Source organism: Gadus chalcogrammus, chromosome 23 (genome assembly GCF_026213295.1).
Source record: "Gadus chalcogrammus isolate NIFS_2021 chromosome 23, NIFS_Gcha_1.0, whole genome shotgun sequence".
NCBI classification, from domain to species: domain Eukaryota; kingdom Metazoa; phylum Chordata; class Actinopteri; order Gadiformes; family Gadidae; genus Gadus; species Gadus chalcogrammus.
In genome coordinates, this window is record NC_079434.1 from 9,933,448 (window position 1) to 9,956,633 (window position 23,186).

The 23,186-nt window shown below is 47.0% G+C and overlaps 2 protein-coding genes across 2 annotated transcripts; one reads left to right on the forward strand and one right to left on the reverse strand.

Annotated features, from left to right (window-relative positions):
• The first annotated feature begins 958 nt into the window (after positions 1 to 958).
• ankha (ANKH inorganic pyrophosphate transport regulator a) lies at positions 959 to 11,611 on the forward strand. The gene is made up of 12 exons (XM_056583875.1): positions 959 to 1,610; positions 2,671 to 2,887; positions 3,514 to 3,632; positions 4,011 to 4,094; positions 4,508 to 4,678; positions 5,255 to 5,389; positions 6,472 to 6,564; positions 6,686 to 6,778; positions 8,691 to 8,820; positions 9,314 to 9,437; positions 10,393 to 10,492; positions 10,642 to 11,611. Exons 1-12 carry the CDS (start codon positions 1,515 to 1,517, stop codon positions 10,762 to 10,764), a joined length of 1,485 nt encoding a protein of 494 aa, XP_056439850.1. The 5' UTR covers positions 959 to 1,514; the 3' UTR covers positions 10,765 to 11,611.
• An 18-nt stretch (positions 11,612 to 11,629) lies between these two features.
• Positions 11,630 to 23,172, reverse strand: LOC130376944 (ubiquitin thioesterase otulin). The gene is made up of 7 exons (XM_056583876.1): positions 23,042 to 23,172; positions 22,646 to 22,710; positions 22,184 to 22,290; positions 21,380 to 21,523; positions 19,157 to 19,288; positions 15,200 to 15,469; positions 11,630 to 12,752 (listed from the first exon to the last, which is right to left on the reverse strand). The coding sequence occupies exons 1-7, from the start codon at positions 23,155 to 23,157 to the stop codon at positions 12,546 to 12,548; spliced, it is 1,041 nt and encodes a 346-aa protein (XP_056439851.1). The 5' UTR covers positions 23,158 to 23,172; the 3' UTR covers positions 11,630 to 12,545.
• Positions 23,173 to 23,186: the final 14 nt, after the last annotated feature.

Below are 23,186 nucleotides of genomic sequence, written 5' to 3' on the forward strand. Positions count from 1 at the left end.
ATCTTCTCTATCAAGTTCAAGTATTTATTGCAAGGTCTTACAGTGTGTGTTTTTATGACAAAGTCTCTCTCTGCTACCTTGTGAACACTATGTCAACATTCCAATGTTCTGGATTTTGTAACTGTAAATTGTATTGTATAGTTATTTTTGTTGTGCAACCTTATCTGTAGCATTGTAAGGGCTTATCTGCTTTAACTTTTAAGCAGGCCGACATTTCCTTGTGCATATAATACTTGTGTAAATTCCATACATCCAGATTTGATTGTTCAATTGTCTGACTTGATAATGTCCATATTTGCACTGTATGGAAGTTGGGAACTATTGGAGGAGTTTGTAGTCTTCCATTGCGGTACAACAGTATGATGCCAGTCTCGGAAGATGGTGGTGGTTATAGTATACCTACTTGCTGGTTGAGTTATGCTATTTTGACAAAATGTTTACGTTTTTACTTGCTCTAAAGGGCCGCTGAGTTCATGGCTATAAAAGGTAAAACGTTTGGAAATATCATAAGCAGATTTTCCATACATCGAATTCTCATCATTACAACACTTTGTGTATATAATCTGAAATAATAAATATTGTATATGATTAATTTGAATTATGTTTTTTTATAAACTGATTATTACGGTCCCAATTTCTAAGGCGAGAGTTGCAATGGACCAATCTGTCCCCTAGATGGCACCGCGCGACCACAACGTACAGATTACTTTACGCACAAGTAGGTCAAGTGATCTATACATCTATATAAAGCATACACCAATGTACGTGTTCATACCACATTTCTAAAAGCTCGTGTACTTTTTCCATTATAGACCTACTTCTTAAATTATCTTAATAATTACGTCTTCTTCATTTGTGTAGGTTTTGTATATTTAAGTTATTCATTCAAACGTGAAAGGTTGACGGGGAAATACGTTCTGGTAACTCAACATAAATCCCATCGTTGCTCTATGTTGTCCATCGACTGGTTCACACACGCGATAAATAACAGGTTTATATCGTTATGTGACGTCACGCGACGCCAACCCACGTGCGGTGACTTCAGTCGGCGGAGGGTGGAGGACGAGCAGCAGACCCAGGAACATTCAAACGCAGCCCATAAAACGCAAGGCTTAAAACAATAGCCTCGACAGTGGAGGACACCTTTACGGTTTCACTTCTGAACCCCCTGTTGCCAAGCGATGTCTTCGGTTCCGTCGGTCTGAGGTGTTTCATTGTGTTCCTCTCATCCCGGGCGTCAAGCTGTGATATTTCAGACCATGTTTCTGGAGGAAAATGATGCGCTCATTGGCGATTTCTGGTGACCTTCGCCTCCGTTCAACGGAACATTTCGCTCTGAGCCGCTGCCGGTGTCGGATCGTCTCGACGTGTGTCGTCTGATCGGTGACCGGGGCTCTCGTCAAACCCGCCAGAGTACAGGTGTCGATCGCGTCTTTCGGCCTGCGATCCGAATTCTTTAAATCCATCAAGACCTTGGCAGATGCCCCACGTCCTGACAACCCGGCGGCGTCACCATGATGGACTTTCCATCCCTCACTCCGTACTTGCCGCTCATGCGCTTTCTGGTGCCGCTGGCGATCACCAATGTGGCCATCGACGTTGGCGAGCAGGTAACCGTGTGGCGTGGACTCGTTGTGTTGCTGCGGGTCCGAAGCGACCCGCGCCGCAGTCTCCTCATCAGATCAATGTGGTGTTGTTTTTCCATCCGTACATTCCGTCGTGTTTTTCCTTTGATAAAAGGATTAGCCCTGGAGTAGGTTCGGGTCGTGGTTGTGACTAGGGGGAGGGGGGTGACCGTTAGATGGATAGATGGATGGATGGATGGTGGCTTCTGGGACCGGTAGCTCGTCTCACGGCAGGGTAAACAACACAAGGGGTATGGAGCCTGTACGAGGGCGCCTGTAATACCCGGTCCTTTAAAGACCACTTAAACGAGGCTTGATTGTCATCAAAAATTATTAATGAATACGGGTTGGGATTTTTATTAACATTTAAAGTCCTTGGGGAAAATCTGATGTTTACAAAAACCGGTTTAGCGATGGCCATGATTCAAATTAGAAGGCAAACAAATGTCTGGGCCTTTTTTTTTTTAAGAGAGCGACAGAGAGAGATGGCGGGTCGTCCTTATGAGCTAAAAAATCGCCAGTCGGTTTCCTTAATGACCATCATCCTGTCAGACTGTTTATCTTGCTATGGATACTCTGTTTAAGAGTAGACGGCGTTCAATTAAAGCCCCGCGAGAGTACATAAGGAAGGGATTTGGCTTATGTAAGCTGCTATAAATAGATTTTCCCCGCTGGATCCTGGCAGCTGGATTTTCCACTTCCGGAGACAGAATGAGTTGATAGCGGCGTATTGTTATTTTTTACTGGTACGCTTGATTTGTCATGTTTCCATTTTCGGCTATCTTTCCTGTAGACAGTCTGTTTATTTAATTAATTAACTAACAAATAAATCCTTTATTGATTCGTACAACCCCTCTTCCTCAATGTCCCCACAAACCGATTCAAACTGCCTGTTATTTATCTTCAAAAGCCAAACGTGTGTTTTGGTTTGTGATAAAGAAAGGCCTAGTCATGATGATGTCTGCGGCATCTGGTCTGCCTGCTCCAAATGTGCTGTCTCACTTCCTTCTCTCTGTCTGGTTCTCTTCCCCCCCCCCCTTCCCAGGCTCTGAACAGAGGCATAGCCACTGTGAAGGAGGATGCGGTGGAGATGCTAGCTAGCTATGGGCTAGCCTACTCCCTGATGAAGTTCTTCACAGGGCCCATGAGCGACTTCAAGAATGTGGGCTTGGTGTTTGTCAACAGCCGCCGGGACCGCCGCAAGGCCGTACTCTGCATGGTCGCCGCCGGGATAATAGCCTTCGTCCTACACATTCTCATCGGTGCGTTTTTCAGCCACACTGATTCAGTTTCCCACGATGCATTCCTACAGGTTCTGTTTGATGTATTGGATTAAAGGGGTCTTGTGGTGTAAGGGCCGTTGCTACGATTCCTGGGCCCCTAGACAAGATTTACTGATGGGCCCCCCTGTGCTGAATTGTTGACGGGGGGGGGGGCGCTATGGTAGTACTATGGGCTGGTAGTAAAATAAAAAAAAATTTTTTTTTTTTTGTGGGCCCCCCCTGGGCTGTGGGCCCCTAGAATCGTCATCACCTTTCACCCCTTATCGACGGCCCTGGGTGTAACCCTTTTACTTCTTGAAAACATGACAAAACCCGTGGTAACTGAATGTGAGCCAAAGTTGAGCTTAGAAAAGTTTTAAATGGTGGAGTGGTTGCTTTTAGGTCGAAAACTCCCATGTGGTAATTGGTGTGTTTGTTTGGTTTTTGTTTATCTAAAACAATCAAGTTGAGACGCATTTAAAATATTGTCTAGCTTGGGTCACGTACGCACAGCATGAAGTATGTGTATATATGTCTGTCTTCTGTGATCATTACTACAGTGAAGCCACAGTGGTATTCCTGCATGGTGGTGAGTTAATGTCGACCACTTCCTGTCTCTGCTGCAGCACAGACGGACCTGGGCTATTACATCATCAACAAGCTGCACCACGTGGACGACTCTGTGGGCAACAAGACGCGCCGGGCCTTCCTCTACCTCGCTGCTTTCCCGCTACTCGACGCCATGGTGAACCTCAGCTCGTTGACTAGTTACTACTAGATACCCATTTAGTACTCTAGTTGCTGAATATTTGCCACTCAAACCCGTAGTTCCTGTGTATCAACTATAATGAGCAACTAGTTAACCCAGTTTCTAGATACATTTTTAAACGGCCTAGCAATGTTTTTGAAAGTACCACCTTCTTTGAAATCTTGCCAACAAATCAAACATGGTTGTCTTTTGGTTCCCGTAGTTTCACCAATCTCGGCCCTGTCTTCAATGTTGACTTTTCTTCCATTATCGAGGCTATAGTTGTTCCGTTATCAGCCATGAAAAGACAGTTTTTGAAGAGCTTTGTGTCTCCAGAGGAAGTAACCCTATCTCCGTCTCTCTGTTTGTTTGAAGGCGTGGATCCACGCGGGGATCCTTCTGAAGCACAAGTACAGCGTCATCGTTGGCTCCGCCTCCATCTCTGATGTCGTGGCCCAGGTAATGCCTCTTCCCCCTCTCCACAGACAGCCAATTTTAAAATCAGTTCTGGCGTCGTCTGGTACATTACCGCTGCAACCCTTATTGTAGCAGAGGTTACCTTGGCCAACAAACTGAGGATGATTGATGCTGAATTGATCCATTATAAGAAATGCACAGAGTTAGTTATAGTAATCTAATCTGTCTGGTCCATGATGCAATTCCCTGGTCTGTTGACCCCAGGGTGTGGTCCTTTTCTTGGCAGATTGGGTTTCGTTGCCATCCTGCTCCACAGTAACCTTCCGTGCTCTTCTCTTGGTAGAATGTGTTCGTGGCCATCCTGCTCCACAGTAACCTTCCGTGCTCTTCTCTTGGTAGATTGTGTTCGTGGCCATCCTGCTCCACAGTAACCTTCCGTGCTCTTCTCTTGGTAGATTGTGTTCGTGGCCATCCTGCTCCACAGTAACCTGAAGTGTGTGGAGCCCATGCTCATACCCATCCTGTCCCTCTACATGGGCGCCTTGGTCCGCTTCACCATCGTGGGTCTGGGCTACTACTGCAACATCCACGACAACATCCCAGACTCCAGCGGCATGGACGTCGGGGTAAGACCCTCCCTGATAGCCTCTCCGCGATGCTAACCCTGACGCTAGTCCTAGCCCTCAACCTAGCCCTACCTCCAACTCCAATCCTAAAACCTAACCTCATAGGCCTAACCCTTATCCTACCTCTGGTCATATTTCTATCTCTAACCCTAAAACATATCCCTAGCACGAACCCTAGCTCTAACCCTTAGCCTCCAACCTAGTGCAAACCTTAACTCCAATCCTAACCATGGCTTTGAAAAAATGCATCAGGTTTGAGTTTAACTCTAATTGAGTTTGGATTAGATGCTGAATACATTTGTTGGGAAGGCTGGTTTTTTACTACGACAAACCTGGAAGGACCATTGTTGTTTTTATCAACCGATGTGGAGTTTACCACTGTGTAATTCATTCCAATGAAATTCTTATGGCAAGTCAGGTCAACTGCATAGCTAGAATAAAGCCATAAAGTTAACAGTAATAATGAATACCAAACTAAGGTTAAGGGAGTGAAAACGTCCAATACGAGCTGCAGTAAAACATGACATTAGACATCACAGATGAGTCTCCGGCCTAACCGTCTGATTTCCCCGGCAGGGCGACGCCACCATCAAGAAGATGTTGAGCTTCTGGTGGCCCCTGGCCCTCATCCTGGCCACCCAGAGGATCAGCAGACCTATCGTCAACCTCTTCGTCTCCCGAGACCTGAAGGGAAGCGTTGCTGCCACCGAGGTGAGCACTAGAGGGGGCCTGGCGCCACCGGGGAGCCCCCACATGGGAGCCCCCACCTTCTGGGGGGCCACCCTGGGGATGATTCTGTAGCTGACCTCGACTTGAATCTACTGGAAAAGCTGTTGATGGTACCAGCTACCTGAAAACACTGAGGACTACTGATTGGTCAGAGAGATTTGCCACTAGCGTCATCACTGCTCCTATACCCGCCAAACTAGGAAGATCAACCACATCGTTTCGTTTTCCTCCACTGTTCCTTTGTGTGTAGTGTGGAAGGTGACCCCATGATGACCTCAACAATGAGGGGATACTCTCTGCAGGTACTATCGGCAGAGGAAACAAAAGTACCTGGTTCAAAAAGAGAGTATAGCAGAGCTGGTACTAGATAATGGAATCAAAAACAATGAGTGAATCACGTGGTGATTAGTGAAAGTGAGTTGGGAACCAGTGGGTTAGAGCGAGGGCACAGGACTACGGCTGTTTTCAGGAAGGGGAACAGACTTGGGGGGGGTTGGAGCAGTAGGGGGACAGCGTTACATAGTGTTGGAGGGCCTCCCTCTGGAGGTTTCTGGCTAACGGAGGGCTTCCCGGCCGCAGACAAAGCAGAGCTGTTTACCAGAACGCTCTGGAACTGGTGGACAAGGCAGCGGCAGCGGTGGATCAGGCCTTCGTTAGGGCGACGCAAGGGGACCCAGCGCTGTGAACACACTGCTACTGTTCCCCACAACGCCTGTTGTTTTACACACAATCACTGGCACACACACGCCAAACAGAGTGCTTTGATGGTGCGGGATTTATTCTGAGGTCAATAGTTTCCTTAAACACCAGTAAAAAAAAAGGTTTCCTGCTTTACAGCAAATAAAAAGATGAGATTGCGGCTCTCTCTCTACTTCCCCCTGTCTGTCTTTCTTATCTCTTTGTCTGTGGCTTTTCACTCTCTCTCTCTCTCTCTGTCTTTTTCTCAAGGTCAAGTTTAGAAGGCTTTATGGTCATGAATGTTTCAACAACATGGCAATGAAGATGAGGTAGAAAAACGACAAACTTTTCCTCTCCCTCCCTCCCTCCCTCTCTCCCCCCTTTAGGCGGTGGCGGTCCTGACTGCTACCTACCCCGTGGGCCACATGCCCTACGGCTGGCTGACTGAGCTGAGGGCTGTTTACCCCGCCTTCGACAAGGTAAGACAGGCCCCCTTTAACGATTGTATCTGTTACCAACGACAAAAGCCGCTGTACTGAACTTCACCTCACTCCCTCACTCAGTACCCTGACCCTCTCTGTGTTCTCTCTCACCCAACAGAACAACCCGAGCAACAAGTTGAGTGCTGGGAGTCTGGTCACAAAGACGCACATCAAGAAGTTCACATTATGCTGTGTGGTGCTCTCTCTCACGGTAACGACACCCTAAGATGCTACAAACATGCGGGTTGGCATGGCACCGCATTGTTGTTATTGCTGCGTCTCTTTGGGGTCCTAACGTTGAGTTCTTCTGTGTGGCCAGATTTTATTTCGGAGGAATTATTGTTGTACTTTTATTTTGAAGGAAGCAGGGTGTGTCATGGTTTGAGGTACCTGTGGTCTGTTATACATGAGGACCCATTAAAGCTAGGATTTAGCGCTTTTTAAGGTAACTCTAGGTACCATTTTGGTAGTCATACATTGAGAAAAACAACATCAAACTATTAAAATGATGGGGTGTTTCTCAACCTCATCGATCAATCCTAAGAGTTAGGTAAGGGACTAAAACGTATTCTTGATTGGTCACTGGGCCAACACCAAGGTTAAAGCCTTCCAAAATAAATGTGAGGCAGGTGTTGGATTGGTGCGCTCAGTGTTGTGAACCACGTGTTCCTCATGCTTGGCATAGCGCTCGTAAACAAAGGCTGCGCGGCTTCTCGGGTTTCGTGTGTGTGTGTGTGTGTGTGTGTGTGTGTGTGTGTTCATTCTCGGGTCTAGGATTCCCAGCTCAGTTGAACGTCGTGTTCTCCTGCAGAGTAGACCTGAAGCTTTGGAATCGGATTGCAGGGAAGAGGAAGGACGAGGAGAGAGAGAGAGGAGAGGCGGAAACATTAGGGTGGAATTTAGGTCAAAAGTTTCAGGTGCCTCTAGTTGTTGTCGTTGTTGCTCGGTGGTTTCTAGAGATGCTAAAAGACGGTATTTAAGGCTGAAGTGGTTGCGTCTGGAGATGATCAGATCTCTGATCAGGATGTGATGGATGGGTTCCTGAGAGGGCTGTTCTAAACTTGAACCCAGCGCGCATCAAGGTCAGAACAAACCACGCACTGCTCCCCGACAGGAAGCCTTGTGGCTTCGAGCGTATTTAGATCAAACAGGAGGAGACGGAACCAGATGCGCAGGCCCTCCACACTGTCAACAAGTCCAGGAGGGCGGGCCCCTAGAGGGCAGCGATGGGGCTGGGCTGCGTTACCCGGCCCAGCCCGACCGGCAGCGTGTCCGGACCTGCTCTGTCGGGTCGGCGGATTAATGAGGAGAACCCAGCCCCGCAGCCTCAGAGTGCACAATGTGCAATAACTCGAGGATATGTGCAGGAAGGCGTTCGTGACTGCCTCTCAGCTCCATTGTTCTGAGTTTGATCCCCAATGTCCTCGCACCAGCTGCAGGCATCCCAGAGCAAGATGTCCCAAACCCCAAAGCCGCACCTTCATTACTTTGGGTCAAAGCGTCTGCTGAATGACAACAACAAGGAAAGCGATCATAACAGTCATGTTGGAAAACCAGTCTGGGGCAGCATCCATGGCTTCCAACGATGATTAGGTCTGACAGGGGAGGACGAAGGCCCCGCCTCCTGTCACAGGCTGCGGGGGGGTTGATTTCCCCTGCCGTCAGTGGATCTGAATCAGACGTATCCCAAGCTCCCCTAGCACCCCCTCCAGTGCAGAAACTGATTCAGTAATAAGACGGTTGTGACGGTTTATTTACATATCACACAAAAATCCAAAACAGAAACCTCTTCAGCACGCAAGTCTGTGTCGACATGTTCCTGAATTACATTAACATTTATTAAACTATAATCACACCTTATTTCATCAAAAATAGGGGAAGATGGGCCAGGTTTTCAGAAAGAAACTTAGTTAATTTGGGGAGGTTTGTGGTTAATTTGTAGGTCGATTGGGTTACGTGGTTAATTTGGGCTATTCTGAAAAATGTAAGCTGTTGTTCATTTGCGCTGTTGGGTAGTTCCTCTGGGCTGTAGATCCTCGGGGCTGTAGTTCATTTGGGCTGTAGTTCATTTGGGCTGTAGTTCATTTGTCTGTTAGTTCATTGGGTTCATTTGTGTTTTCCAGCTGTGTTTCGTGGTGTTCTGGAGTCCTAACGTTTCCGAGAAGATCCTGGTGAACGTGATCGGGGTGAAGTACTCGTTTGCGGAGCTCTGCGTTGTCCCGCTACGCATCTTCTCCTTCTTCCCTGTGCCAGGTAGGAATTCTGGATAATCTTCAACATACAGTTGTCAAGGTGTTCAAAACTGCCCTTATTTCAAGAAGTTCAGCCATTAAAAGCCGGTTCCAATGTATTGTGATATCACAATGTGGGAGTATCCTACCCACAAGAGAGGGTGGTGGACGGTATCATCTGGTAGACTGGAGTTGACCTGTCATCGGCCTAATCCTTTCCATGATACATCTGATCTGACTCTTACTCGTGATTTCAAAAACTGATTAATTTTGAAGTTTGCACTTTAAAGAGCACGTTGGATTATTGATTAATTTGTGGTGACAGCATGTTGCAGCTGCAGACTGACGAGGGCGTTGAACCCTGTGGCCGATGAGGTGTTTGTCCAGAGTCTTTTTAGCGCCGATTTGTTACATTCATTCCGGACGAGTTCATTAACTGTGGGTGCCAAGTTGCTAAAGTTGGACCAGTGAGCTGATCTTCGTGTGTGTGTGTGTGTGTGTGTGTGTGTGTGTAGTGACGGTGAGGGCCCACCTCACCGGCTGGCTGATGACCCTGAAGAAGACGTTTGTTTTGGCGCCAAGCTCCATCCTGAGGATCATCGTCCTCATCACCAGCCTGGTGGTGCTGCCCTACATGGGGTGAGTCAGCCTGGGGTCACGGGGGCTCAAGGGAAGGGGACCACCCCAGGGTCACAGGGTCAAGGCCATGGGGTCACACAGGGGTCAGTGAAATCCTAAAGCATTACTTCACTTATCTAAACAAAATCTGTCAATCTTGAGATCTTTTTTCCTCGCCAACTTACCACAAACTTTGATCCTAGATACCCCAGCGTCTATCATTGATTACTCAGCTGTTATATTTTATTCTCTTATCTTTTTCCTTTTATACTAGCAAACACAGCTTTTATTCAAGCTAACTTGTTTATTATTCTAGCTACATAGCTCATAGCCTTGCTAACTTCCAAAGTGACTTAGGAAGTGGCTGAGAATATTAACATCCCCAAACTCGTAATTTGCAGTACATCTGCACATATCAAATTAGTGGCGAGTTAACCTGGTCAGTATCACATGTGAATAACTTGAAAGCCTTCAGTCATGGCAATTTCTTTGAGATTTTGCGTCTAGGTCAGATGAACCATCTACAGCACACAATAGTTAGAAATGCATATTTTTTGTATGCATACAGCAGTCTTGTTTCTAGCAGTGAGCCCTGAATACAGTGTCACCCCCTTCCCCACAATGTAATGTCCTTACATCGAAGGAAAGATATAACAATTGTTAACCTAAAAATAGACATTTCCATAACAGCCTCCAGCGTTGGTAATAGAACAGCATATGGACTCGCTAACGTAACAAGCTAATGAGTTAATGAGATTAGCTGGAGGTATGCTAGCAGGGCTGCCTGATCCTCCGAAGGATAAGATAGTTTCTGGTGACTCATGCTAACCCTGTTATAATGACCAATGTGTGCACAAACACATAGAAACAAAACCACACAGTAGCAGAACGAGCACCGACTGCTAGCCAGAGGGCAGCGCTAGATGGGGTTAAACATTCAATGTTCTTCCTCACCTTCGTCTTCTTTTGTTTTCAGCGTTCACGGGGCCACGCTTGGCGTTGGGTCCTTATTGGCTGGTTTCATAGGAGAGTCTACAATGGTTGCCATAGCAGCGTGCTACGTTTACAGACAACAGGTGGGTACTTTACTTTTTCTAACCATTGAAACTGTTCATTTGGTAGTTACGACCTAACCTTTTAAACTTAATCTTTCAGAACAACAAACTGCCGTTTGTTGTTCCCAGTCCTATCCTAACTGAATTATTTTTTTCCCGCCCGGCAACAGAGAAAGAGTGAGTTGTCCAATGAGCTGGTGGTGGAGGAAGACTCCGCCCCCATGAGCGAGGTCAGCCCCAGGAGCCAGATGGAGGCCATCGAGGAGCTGCAGGAGGAAGATGAGCAGGAGTAGGGCCTGAACCTTGGGGTTCAGCGGGCCCCATAGAGGGAGACCGTGGAACGTTCCAGTACACATTGGAAGAGCATTCAGGACTGGTTTGGATTGAAAAATAATCAACGAAAAATAATCCAGATGAAAAACTGAACGGTGAACCTCCATGTTTACGAAGCGCTTTTACATTTTTTCTTCGATTTTTATTTAAGAGAGAAAAGGTATTTTTCTGTGTTGAATCCCCCCATCCCTCAACTATTCCGACGCACATTGTACAGAAAGCCATCCACCTCCAAGTGTTGACCCCTCACCCCATGTCAACGACCTCAACGTCTTCTGGATCTCGGTCACCTCCTACATCGCCGTGGTTACCGGGAACCGGATAAGGGAAAAAAAAATAAAAAACAACGGACACAGGAGGACCTTGTCTCTGGTGTGCTTGTGGAGTTATGAAATAGAGGAACATATTTTACGTTTTTATCATTATTTTCTCTGAAACTTGCCGATAAGGCCTTGTTTGACTTCATACGGTGGGCCTTGTTCGCTGGTGCAACTTGTGTTTGACATAGCGATGTACAGAGTATTGTTTTCTATAGGTGATGCTACGTGTATATTTAAGGGACGAGGGGGGGCGGGAGGCCCTGCTCTCAGACGCTTGTTCTTCTAGAATATTCAGTTTGTCTGCCTTCCAAAGCGGCCCGCTGTTGTTCTGCACGCATGGTTCTGTAAATAATGTACAGGCCTCCTTGTTTGGCTAATAAACTGGTTTAATATTTACCCACGCCTCCAGCCTCTGTACTAAAGACAGGAGCACAAACAGGGACGCCAGCTTGGAAAACAAATTATTTTTATTCCCATTTTAGATTCCCACTCTCCCCCTCCCCCCCCCCCCGAATAAACAACCAAGAGATCAGACTAATCAGAGTCCTCTTCTCCGCCACCGGCTGAAAGGCGGGCCATGGTGGCGTCCTGGCGGTCGGGGACGCGTTAGACCCTCCTACTTATTGTGCATTAAATCTAAGGCAACTTGGAGCACCGCATGAGGCCGCAGTACCGTGGAGCCCGCCCGCCCAGTGGTTCCCAACCTCGGGTTCAGACCCCACCCTTCATCCCTCGGCGGCCTGCTCACATACACAGGACCATTTCAAGGCATCTTTTAAATCACTTCATCGCCGAGTATCTATAGACGACGGGCAGGGTCACTCACCACAACACATCCAAACCGGGTGTCCGTAAGCGGGGAAACACTGAGCTGGGCCCCGGCACTGCAAGGCCGAAGGCTGGTGTAGGACGTTGGCACATCTCACCCCAAGAACAGCTTGGTTAAAAGGCAGTTTGTCACTCACTCAATCACACTCGCTCTCTCAAACACACACACACACACAGCTGGTGTTGGAACACACCCAGATCTCTAAATTCCAAAGTTTTGATGTAATATTGGTGCGACACAAAGAAAAGGGGACTGACAAGACCATAAGTCTGTGCCTGGGGCTCAAGTGTGGATGACACTGCGCACCCGCACCCCCCCCCCATGGTGGCTGATATTTAGTACTTCTGTGGCGGCAGAGGCCTGAGTCAGAAGACCGTCCTTCAATTTGGCAAAAAAGGAGGGGGGGGACAAATAGGTTTGGGTGTTCGCCAGCATGTGCTTATAGTTCTGTCACACAAACACACAAGCCGCAACACACGCACGCACACAACTTGCATCATTTGTCATATATGGCACCAGAGTCTGGAAGGACCTGAGGATGTGGACGGGTAGGAGGAGGCTTCCCCCTCCCCCCTCCAACCCCCTCTTCCTATCATCTGGGCGCTGCTTCTGGTGCCGCTGTCGCCATGACGACCGGCACGTTGTAGTGGCGGTCGTCCTCGGTGACCAGGCTGATGGCGGGCCAGTCGTCACGGTGATCGTCGGGGTAGTAGGTCAGGAACTCCTCGGTGCCGCTCATGTAGAGGCGGTACACCTGGATGGTGCAGCGCAGGGCGTAGCCCAGCAGGAACATCTCCACCTGCAGGGGGACGGAGAGGTCCTTCAGTCAATCCACAGCTCAGCAGGTACCCCCTTCCTCAGGGGGGTCCCTGGATCTCCCAACCCATGTAGCGTTAATTTCCAGAGTGCGTTACATGGTGTCCCAAAACACTGTAGGAGGCTCCCCCATCCATCTGACCAATAAAGCTGCAAGATTTCACTACCTGGCTAATTTAGTCGGAAAATACTTTTTTTTTTACAATCTCCTATAGATAAAAAAAGAAGTTATTCCACCACTGTGTCAGAATTGTATGAAATGTCATGAAGTCGCAGTAACATGCCTCTGCAAAGCTGTCAGGTCCACTAAACCTGGCACCAGCAACTGGAACAATGACAGGATATCAATCATTAGCCTAGTCATGACAACCAAAGGAACATTAGCAGAAGTACAGCCGTCCCCCTCAGGCAGGGTGACAAACAGGATAGGATTACTGTATGTTACCGGAGAACAAGAAAAAAATAGATTTAACTAGCTAATGTTAAGTTGGATAGATTTACCAGTTGATATAAACATTTGCAATGAATACTCTATTGATGTTCATGGCCAACTAATGTATTCATAATATATCGTAAAATAATCTTAATGTTAAACGCTGTAATAAGCACATTTTCAGATAGGGTTTTATACTATTTCTCCAAGAAGAGCAAGATGTCGATGAGGAAGACCGATCCGGTAACGTTGCTTGAGTTAGGGAGGGGTCAAGGTTCTACAATATTTTAATGTTCTTATGCGTTGCATGATCAAATGTTTGATTTTGAATTATCTAGGATTACTAATAAATGTAATAAAGAAACCGTTGAAATGGTAGAGAGCTCTTGATTCCAACCATTCTGTTTGGTTCCGTTTGTTTTGATTTGATTTAGCTTATCACATAGCGAAACTAATTACCAGTAGTACCTATTGTTTGTTTTTCTATGATTTGTGTGTTTGTGTATTCTGGGATTAGTATAAAACATTACTGGAGGAGATCAGCAACAGGATATTTAATGTGCCGTCTCAGTGAGTCACTGGATTTGGCCCACTACAATGAAAGTAATCCCCTTTGTAAGCAATACTTCGTCCAATAGTCATCTGAAACCCTTTACCCAAGTGAAAGCCGTTGGTGCGCAGAAGTATCAGTCACCAAAGCCTGAATGTGCAACTCATCTAAAGCTGAACACGCAGCTCTGAGTATTGCTTTTTGTGAATCAAGGGTTTCACTCAAGTACTTTCAGGTCAAAAAAAGTAAAAACAAACTGCCTCAGAAAGAGATTCAACAAATCCCAAGCCCTGCAATATGAAACAAACTCAACATACTCTAGCCTACATAATGTAGCATTTTGCTGCGGAAGATGAGAACCGTGGGAGTAAAGGTACTCCAGTGCTGTTCCCGGCCCCAGCTCTCCCAGTGAAGACATGAAAACAACAATTAACCGGACCGCTGCGTCCGACACTCCGACGCTCCCTGCAGCAGCAGCAGCTCCGGACAAGTGTGAGCATGCGACGGCGCATGTGGAATGCCAGTGTACGCTTCATCTGGAATTATCCAGAGGAACCGGTTGCGAGTCGCACGCTCCGTCTGCTCAACGGACCGACAACAGCAGCAGCAGATGTTCTGTCGCGTTAATCCCTTCCTTTTAAACTGCCAACTTCCTGCTGAAGAACATTAAGCATGACCGTTGTTTGAAAAGACAATAGAACAGCCTTGGGCCTGAACTAAACAACGTCATCGGGACAAAAATATATAAAGATATGTGATGCAAAACTGCTTTCCATGTTATCTATCTACTTGGTCTTGAAGGCTTACAGACCCAGCATATGGTGTTGTGTGAGAGATCCACCATGGAATGGTCAGGATTGGTCACCATACGATCACATGACTTATGTTTCACAGTGCACTGGAAGTGAACCAAACATCAGAGAAGGTAAATAAAGGTTGCTTGTGTCGGCAAGGAGCAGCTGGGGATGGGCAGAGCTGAAGACACACAACAACACACACAGGAAGCAGTTTGTTGTTCTTCCCAGCCCATAATAAGTATTCTAACCAGGGCACCAGGAGGCGCGTGTCTGCCAGTAACCACTAACACATTTAGGAGGTCTCAAATTCATGTCCTGTTGACCGGCCTTCATATATTAGAGGACAGGACGGCTCCAGGATTCCAGGGGCCCATGGTGACACATACCATTAAATCACATGATCAACATGTATTTTATTATATCATTATATACAATAAATGAAATAAGTGCCACTTGCTACAGTCCAGCACGTACCCAGTAGTCTATACCAAGTGGTAGGCTGATCATCCATCCAGCTGTCATACATCTGGGTGGAGCCCCGTTGACTCATTAGCACTGTACTTGGCTTGGACCTAGTGAGGCCCGACTCTTATTGGGTCTCGGGTGTCATGTGGTGCCTCACTGTGTTGCGGCCCGTGTGATTGGCTCACCTGCTCCAGGCCTCCGCTGACGCCCACCTGCCTCAGGTGGTTGGTGAGGAAGGTGCGCGGGCAGGGGGAGGTGTCGCGGGCGAACAGCAGCCAGCAGAACACGGGGACGTCGTGGCCCTGCTCCATGCTGCGGTGCAGCTCGGCCGCGCGGCCCAGCATCAGCAGCTTGAGGGCCTCCATCAGCCCCAGCTCCTCCTGCCCGCCCTGGAACACGCCCTCGCACAGCCGCCGCCGCGCCTCCGCCGTGGGGCAGTCCGCCGCCGCCGCCCACTGGAAGGGGGAGAGGTCAGGGAAGGGGGGGGGGGGTGAGGAGGGGACCCGTTGCGTCGTTGAGGGTTGGACACCGTCTAGAGACGGCGGAAGGTCCTCCGCTCATCTGCTGCTCTGATCAGCTGAGAGACGGTCTCAAGTTGAGGCTGGAAATCGAACTGTCTTTACACACTTGGACCCCTAAGAGACACAACCGACACACAGTATCCAGAATCTGATTCCTAGTGCTCCTCTGCTAGTAGCAAGTTTAAACTAGCTGCAGTACGGAGGGAATGCCGCCATCGCCCACAGCGTAACTCAGTCACCTGGGAGGAAAGAGTCGGCTGAATGACTTATTGAAGCGCAAGATCTGAGACTAACCCTAGTCCTAGTGTTGGAGTTGAACAGGAAAACATCTAAAACTAACCCCCAGTGTTACAGTCAACCCAGAACAACAACATCTAACAGGGGTGTAACGATATTTCGTGCCATAAAATATTGCGATATTAAAACGTGATGAAATGTGTTGTTGAGACCAAAAGATGGTTTACGATGTAATTATTATTTTTTTTATACTTTATTTATGGACATAAGTATGCACTTAACAATGAATAGTCTAGGAAAAACTTTTTGTTTATTTCCATTCATGACAAGATGATTAGTCTATACCAGGGGTACTCAAGTAGAAATGATGAGGGGCCACAAATCTTTTTTTCAGTGACTCAAGGGGCCGGTCGGTATACGTGTGACTGAGGCCGATATATGCTCTGTTTTAGACGTAACGCGTAAGCACGTAAGATACATAACCCCCCCTTGCGCGGTAAAATATCCCCCCTTACGTGCTTAAGTGCGTCGGCCAAAATTCCTGACTATGCGACTAAAACACTACGGCCCTACGCAGCTCGCAAAGACTGTGATTGGCCAGCTAACCACATCCTTTCAGGAGTCTCACATTTCCGGTTTTACAGCATAATAGCGCCATTTTTAAAAGGCCGTGACAGAAGCGAATGAAGAATTTTGAAGAAGGAGAAGAAGAAAACACAAGAACGAATTATGATAATTATAAATATAAACAAGCCAGCGATTTCCACTTCCACAGATTCGTTCGTTGCTCCCCCTACTGTTCTGGCGGAGAATCCCCTTGCAATACTCGCAATCCTTAAGGAACCTTAAAGGAACCGTAAATCAAAACTTGTCTAAAACAAGTCCCTTGTGTAAATTACGTGCTTACGTCTCTGCGTCTAAATCGGCCTTGACTGCTGCTGAGATGGACTGTCTGCCTCGAGTTTGGGAGGGCTGGAGCGGTCTGTGGGCTGGAGTGCTATCTGTTTATCGTTGCAACCCCCAGCCTCGTATTGAGATCGCGGCGCGCGGTTTCAAAATAAGAGCGCCCAGCACGATTATTATTATTTATTTATTTATTTATTTATTTTTAAGAATTAAAAAAACTTTTCAAAACAGCTCAAGGGCCATTAATAGACACCCCGCGGGCCACAAAAGGCCCGCGGGCCGCTACTTGAGTATGACTGGTCTATACCATGTCACTATAACACATCTTGTTTACAGTTTCCTAAGAAATGGAAATATAGGGCAAATGGCATTGTTTTGCATATTTTGTGTCTTCAAAATAAGCGAAAATATTTTTTCAGTCATACATTTTCTTCATGACCCAATATCGTGTATCGTATTGAATTGTGAGCTGAGTGAATCGTCAAACCCCAACATGTAAAACTTACCCCCAGTGTTTGTCAAACCAGGAAAACATCTAAAAATAACCCCAAGTGTTACTCAACCCAGGAAAACATCTAAAACTATCCCCAGTATTACAGTCAACCCAGAACAACAACATCTTACACAGAGACCAAAGAACACTCATGGACTCCTTCCTGTGAAACGTTGCTCAGCCGTTGAGGGTCTCTACATGCCAACAGCGGCAAATCATTCTGGTTTTAATGACGAGAGACTGGCTGGGCTGGTCTGAGGCAGAACACATGGGGCAGCTTGAGAGTCCTGGCCTGGGCCTAAAGGAGTTATAAAGGCCGGCCTGGGGCCCCTCAGTTTAAACCACTGTCGTTCACACCAAGGCCCAATCCCATTTCTACCCCTTCCCCTTACCCCTCCCCCTTGTTTTGAAGGGGTTAGATGGCAAACATCTGAATTTACCCGTTTGCTCTATAGAACGGTCTTATTTCAGTTACAGTGATCAAATGTATATTACCATGTTGAAGTTCATGTAAGACCTAGTGCCATGTTTAAAACAAAAAAACAATTCTTTAGGGTTCTTTAAAGTGTAGCACCTTTAGCCCCTCCCCTCTGTGCCGGGGTCCTTCTGAAGACCCTCTCTGGATCATACCCACTTCAATATTTCTATTTCAATTTAGATTAACAATATCTTATTATTTGCAACATACGTGCAATAAAATACAGCCTGGATGCACTTTAGCTCATGCTCTCCCATTATGTCTATTTCTCACCATTTTTGATTGCCTTGCATTGTATTGTGAAAGTAACTAGTCAGGATTATACAGTAATGTGACTGTAAGTACTGAGTCAGGAGGATTATACAGTATTGTGAATGTGAGTAACGAGTCAGGCTCCTGTGACTGTAGTATCAATAGCCCGACAGGAAGAGGCTCCATATGGAACAAATTAGAGGCCAGCGCTGTGTCAGGGCCCTAATGGAGCCAGGACCGGTGACCACAGCAGGAGAGGTTAAAGACTGCCAGGACCGGTGACCACAGCAGGAGAGGTTAAAGACTGCCAGGACCGGTGACCACAGCAGGAGAGGTTAAAGACTGCACTTTTACTTTGACCTGCTGGCCCAACTCCCTGGCCACGCTCTGACTATGGCGTTTCAAGCCCCAGGCTACAACCTTTTCCCAACTCTCAAGTACAGTTACCAAACTAAACGGACACTTCTTGAGTCAGTATATTTGAGTTGTCTTGGGCTGTTTTCTTTTTATGTTTTTAAAAGAAAGCACTCCCTCCTTTTATACCTAATGTCCTAATTCTCTTGTGGGTAAATGACCAACTGGTTTGGAGTGGTTTTACTGTGTGGTGTTTGGGCTATGTCTCTTTGCCGTTGGGCTTCCCATGCGAGAGCGAGCGATTGCTTGGGAGTCAAACCTGATTTATAGTCCCAGTGTGTGAGCTCCGCGAGCTGGCACTAACCAAAAGTGACGCCATCCCGATCCTCACGCTTGTTCTACGGCGATTTGTCGCCTACCTCTGAAAAGGGAAGCTCCGTACGGAGTGAGCGAACCGCGCGTCCAAACCGACGTTGGGGCTGTACGGCCACTATGGAGTCTGCCTGCTAACTAGCATCCTTTCCAGGTCATTTCAAAAATGGACAGAACTTTGGCAACATTCAGCACTTTGCCATGGGTGACCCCTCATAGGGTAGATACTAGCCTCGTCTCACTGTTGGTGAGCTAGATAAGGCTCCCCTGTGGAAAAGGGCCATCACTGCAAAGGCTAATTTAGACCAAAGGTCACAGTTGCGATATACAAGAGGTGCAGTTTAGCTAATTATATTCAATGCCTTACACATCTGGCAAAATACCTGTCTTTTGAATGTAAATATCTCCATTCGAGGGCTTTCTCAGCCAATGTTCATGTTTTGTTTAATCACAGCCTATGATGTGATTAGTCAGAAACAGTTTAATAGAGGAACAGCCCTCATTATAACATAACTGTAGTGTGTCATACCGTTTTCCTGAGGAGCTCAATGTATCCTTTAAGTCGTTGGGTCACGTTGCTTTGGCCGTCTCCTGACTGGTACTCCCCGGGAAACCACCACCGGCTGAGTAGTCCGTCAGGGCCCTCCAGCTCCCCAGGCAACTGTCCACACAGAGCACCACACCAGGGGCCAATCAACCAGGGGCCAATCAACCAGGGGACACAGGGCCAGGGGGCAATGAATCAAGGACCACCGGAACCAGGACCACTAGAACCAGGACCACTAGAACCAGAGGCCACTGGAAACAGGACCACTAGAACCAGAGGCCACTAGAACTAGAGGCCACTAGAACCAGAGGCCACTAGAACCAGAGGCCACTAGAACCAGAGGGCAACTGGCACCAGCACCACTGGAACCAGTGTCCGATGGAACCAGGTGACACTGGATCCAGAGGACCCTGTCATGTGTTCTTCACCTCTGCAACAATATGCATCATCAACATCACAACTAGGGCTGGCGAAAATGTAAAATATTCTTGACCGACCACCGAGCCTCATTAACCGGTTAATACCGGTATCAGATTAAAATGTGCTATTTGAAATAACAGCCCTTTCGAGCCACGCCAGCCAGCTGCTATTTTGTAACTCTGCTTATCTCTCTCCAGTTCTGCCTCTGACTCACACACACACACAATCTCCGAGTGAGAGGCAGTGGCTCTAACCGCGGCACGACCTGTGTTTGAATTGAAACACGAGGCATGCTTACTGCAAGTTGACCGTGTGTAGAGAGCGGGCTCGAACGCCCACAATGGTCTGAGATGGGGCTCACCTGGCTGAGACCCTGCGCGGGATTCACCAGGGGCCAATCGGAGGAGGGCAGCGTTAGGAGCTCATTTGAAGCATTGCCGCGGTCATTTAAGAAAATGACAGCTCTGAAGAGACGCCGCTTGTTTAGTTTGGAGGAGACGGAAATATTGAGTGTGAGGGATAATTATTTTCACTTCACGCAAATAGATCTTGGAATGAGATGGCTAACTGTAGTCTTATAGCGTTTAGTTTACTGTCCATAATAATTTAGAGATCATATTCTCCGCCGCTCGCATGCGGGAATAATTAGGATTTGAGGAGAAATCAAACAGTGGGCTAGTGAGACGCAGTGTCCGTCCAACTTCCAATAAGTCACCTTATCTGATCGTCTTTTTGTGTGAAGTGAAACCAACACACACTCCACGGTAGCCTGGCTCCGCCCGCCTAAGTACTTCCGCTCAATTTGTATTTCCCTTCAGTACTAGGTCTGGGTCTGCGGTATCTTAGTGGGTTTTCTCCGTCTAAATTTTCCGCGTCCAATCAGCGAACAGAGGGAGTGGCTGAGGTCAATGACGTTAAAGTCAGCTCTCGTTGACGGACATCTTCAAGCATGGTGATTGGTTGTTTACAGCCTTGGCGTGTGATAGACCTCTGAAGAATAAGTCCCGCCTCCGAGGCTCTTGGTTCCATGTTTAAATGTCTATGGAAAATAACATGGGGGTTTTGAATGATCGTACGTGACAAACTCTGTAGGTGGCGAAGAAGTAAAAGCTGCTCAGGTTTTGAACTACACACTTTTTCCACCTAGATTCCACTTGGGTTTTGGATTTTTGTTGCCGTTAAAGTAGTTAACTAACTTAGTAGAGCAACTCCCACCTCCCTAACTAGTATGACGTATGAAGTCTGCGCAGATCAGAACTAGCCCCCGGTCAGAATTAATAATAGTTAACTATTTTAACGGCCCCAACAATCCAAAACCCAAGTTGAATCCATATGGATAAAGTGTGTGGTTCAAAACCTGAGCAGCTTTTACTCCTTCGCCACCTACAGAGTTTGTCACGTACGATCATTCAAAACCCCCATGTTATTTTCCATCGACATTTAAACATGGAACCAAGAGCCTCGGAGGCGGGATAGTTTTAAACTTCAACAGACACCCGCCTTCAAGTGAGTTAACGTTTGTCAATTGAGTAGGTCCAGACTCTCTGTACAAATTAAATGAAGTACGAGATTCTGGTAGGACCAGGCTAACTCCACACTGATCCCAATTTATATTTTAAACGACAAGCGACAAAATTGATCGGTCAACGTTGATACGGTCAACCATCGGTCAAACGGTCATCGGTTAACAACCCTTATCTCAACACGCTTTTTTCTACCCAGCAAAATACTTAACAAAACAGTTAGTTCCAGTAACTCTGGTTGTGGCTGTCACTGTGCGGTTACCGTGGTGAAGTGATCTTGCTGGAGCCAGGCGGGGGACTGGGTGGTCTGGGAGAGGACCTGGAAGAGGGTGGCCCTCAGGGCGCAGTAGTTGTCCCCCCGCACACGACGCACACCGCCAAACCACTCCATCATCTGCTGGTAGCCCTGCAACAAAGCCCCATCACAGGTCAGATCACCAGCACTATCACACTACACACCGGGATCACTATGACAACAGCATTGCAACAGGCAGACACTCATATAGTGGGGACCAGCGTAAAGGTCTTCAAAAGAACAGCGCCCCAACGACAACAGAACCACGTTAAAGTTGAAATAAAGTTATAAAAAAGGCAGTCTCAATAAAAGTCTATAAAACTGGATTTTATAGATCCAAATCGTGTCTAGTCAGCAGACCAGTTCAAAGCCACCTTTAGTCAAACGACTGGACTTTGGACTAACGGACCACAGTGTTGTCCTTAATATGTAATGGAAACACAACTGGGATTTCACTAGAGAAACCCTTTCCAAAAAGACCTTCAAGAGTCAACTATCGTTAGCTCCTACAAATGTTAGGCTAATGCATCTAAGTGGAGCTAGCTCAAACAAGCCTTTATTGCAACTAGGTCTAACTAGCCATCACTGTGGCTAGGACTAACTAGCATTAACTTAAGCTGGTCTGACCCGCATTTAATTTAGCGAGGCCGAGCAAGCATTTGCAGAGGCTAGCTCTTACAAGTTTTACTTACTTCACTCTAGCCTTTAGTGTGGCTAGCTCAAACTAACGCCTGGCATCCCTAGCATTAATGAATCGGGAAACTTACTGACCTTCCTTATAAGGGCGCTCTTAGTAGTGTTTCCTCTCCACTCCCGCTGGCTGTAGGACAGCAGGTCCACCATTGGGGCCAGACTGCAGCTCTCCTCCACCTTCAGAGCTGAGACAGGACATGGGAGTTAGTCCATGGTAGTATAGCACATCACCTAGCATTACATAAGTGGGCATAGCGTACAGTGGCATAGCTTTGAATATCAGCTTATAATAGACAGACTAGCATTGCAGAAATAACAAACAAGAATAGATTACAGTAGCAGAGTTTCTAGTGGCATTGCATAGACTAGCATAGCATACAGCAGCATAACATTCAGTATCATAGCATATATTAGTATAGCATACAGAAGCTTAGCATAGTAAGTGTAGCATAGAGTAATGCCAGTGCTAGACGTAGTCATAAAGTTAGATCTACAAATATGTTATATGTTGTGACATAAATTCTGCCAAGGGTTACTAACGTGTGACTTCCGCAGAGGATGGCGATGAGTACATATCCTCCTTCGATGCATAAATGTCTTCGTCGCTAGGAGGAAAAACAGGACAAGGTCTTCCTCAATCATAAAACAGAGACTCACATCTACAAGCCCTGATGAACACAGGTAGTTGAATGAAAGTCACACAACCCTCAAAACATGCAGCTTCGCAGGAGAAGTTTGAAAGCCCTTAAATGCAGCTATATATGTGTTTTACACTTCTATCCATGTTATGTGTTATTGTTACACCCATTCCTTATGTGTATTAAACATATCATGCCTTCCTGTTCTGTCAGACACTGAATACTCATGGGAAGAGCGATGTCCTAACCAGTCCAACGAGCTCATTGCTTCACTAAAGTAGAAAAACATCAAGCTTACCTTTCTCCCTGGTCCACCAGGGACACCTCCGCCTTCCCCTCCTCCTCCTCCTCCTCCTTCTCCTCCTCCTCCTCCTTCTCCTCCACACCCGCCGTCTCCTCGTCTTCATCATCCATTTCTACCTCCTCCCCCCCAGCAGCAGTAT

Coding starts and splice junctions, on each gene's coding strand:
- ankha (XM_056583875.1), top strand. CDS start 1,515: ATGATGGACTTTCCATCCCTCACTCCGTACTTGCCGCTCATGCGCTTT. Junction 2,888..3,513: donor CGTCCTACACATTCTCATCG/GTGCGTTTTTCA, acceptor TCTCTGCTGCAG/CACAGACGGACCTGGGCTAT. Junction 8,821..9,313: donor CTCCTTCTTCCCTGTGCCAG/GTAGGAATTCTG, acceptor GTGTGTGTGTAG/TGACGGTGAGGGCCCACCTC.
- LOC130376944 (XM_056583876.1), bottom strand. CDS start 23,157: ATGGATGATGAAGACGAGGAGACGGCGGGTGTGGAGGAGAAGGAGGAG. Junction 22,291..22,645: donor ATCCTCTGCGGAAGTCACAC/GTTAGTAACCCT, acceptor GTCCTGTCTCAG/CTCTGAAGGTGGAGGAGAGC. Junction 19,289..21,379: donor AGCAAGATCACTTCACCACG/GTAACCGCACAG, acceptor CTGTGTGGACAG/TTGCCTGGGGAGCTGGAGGG.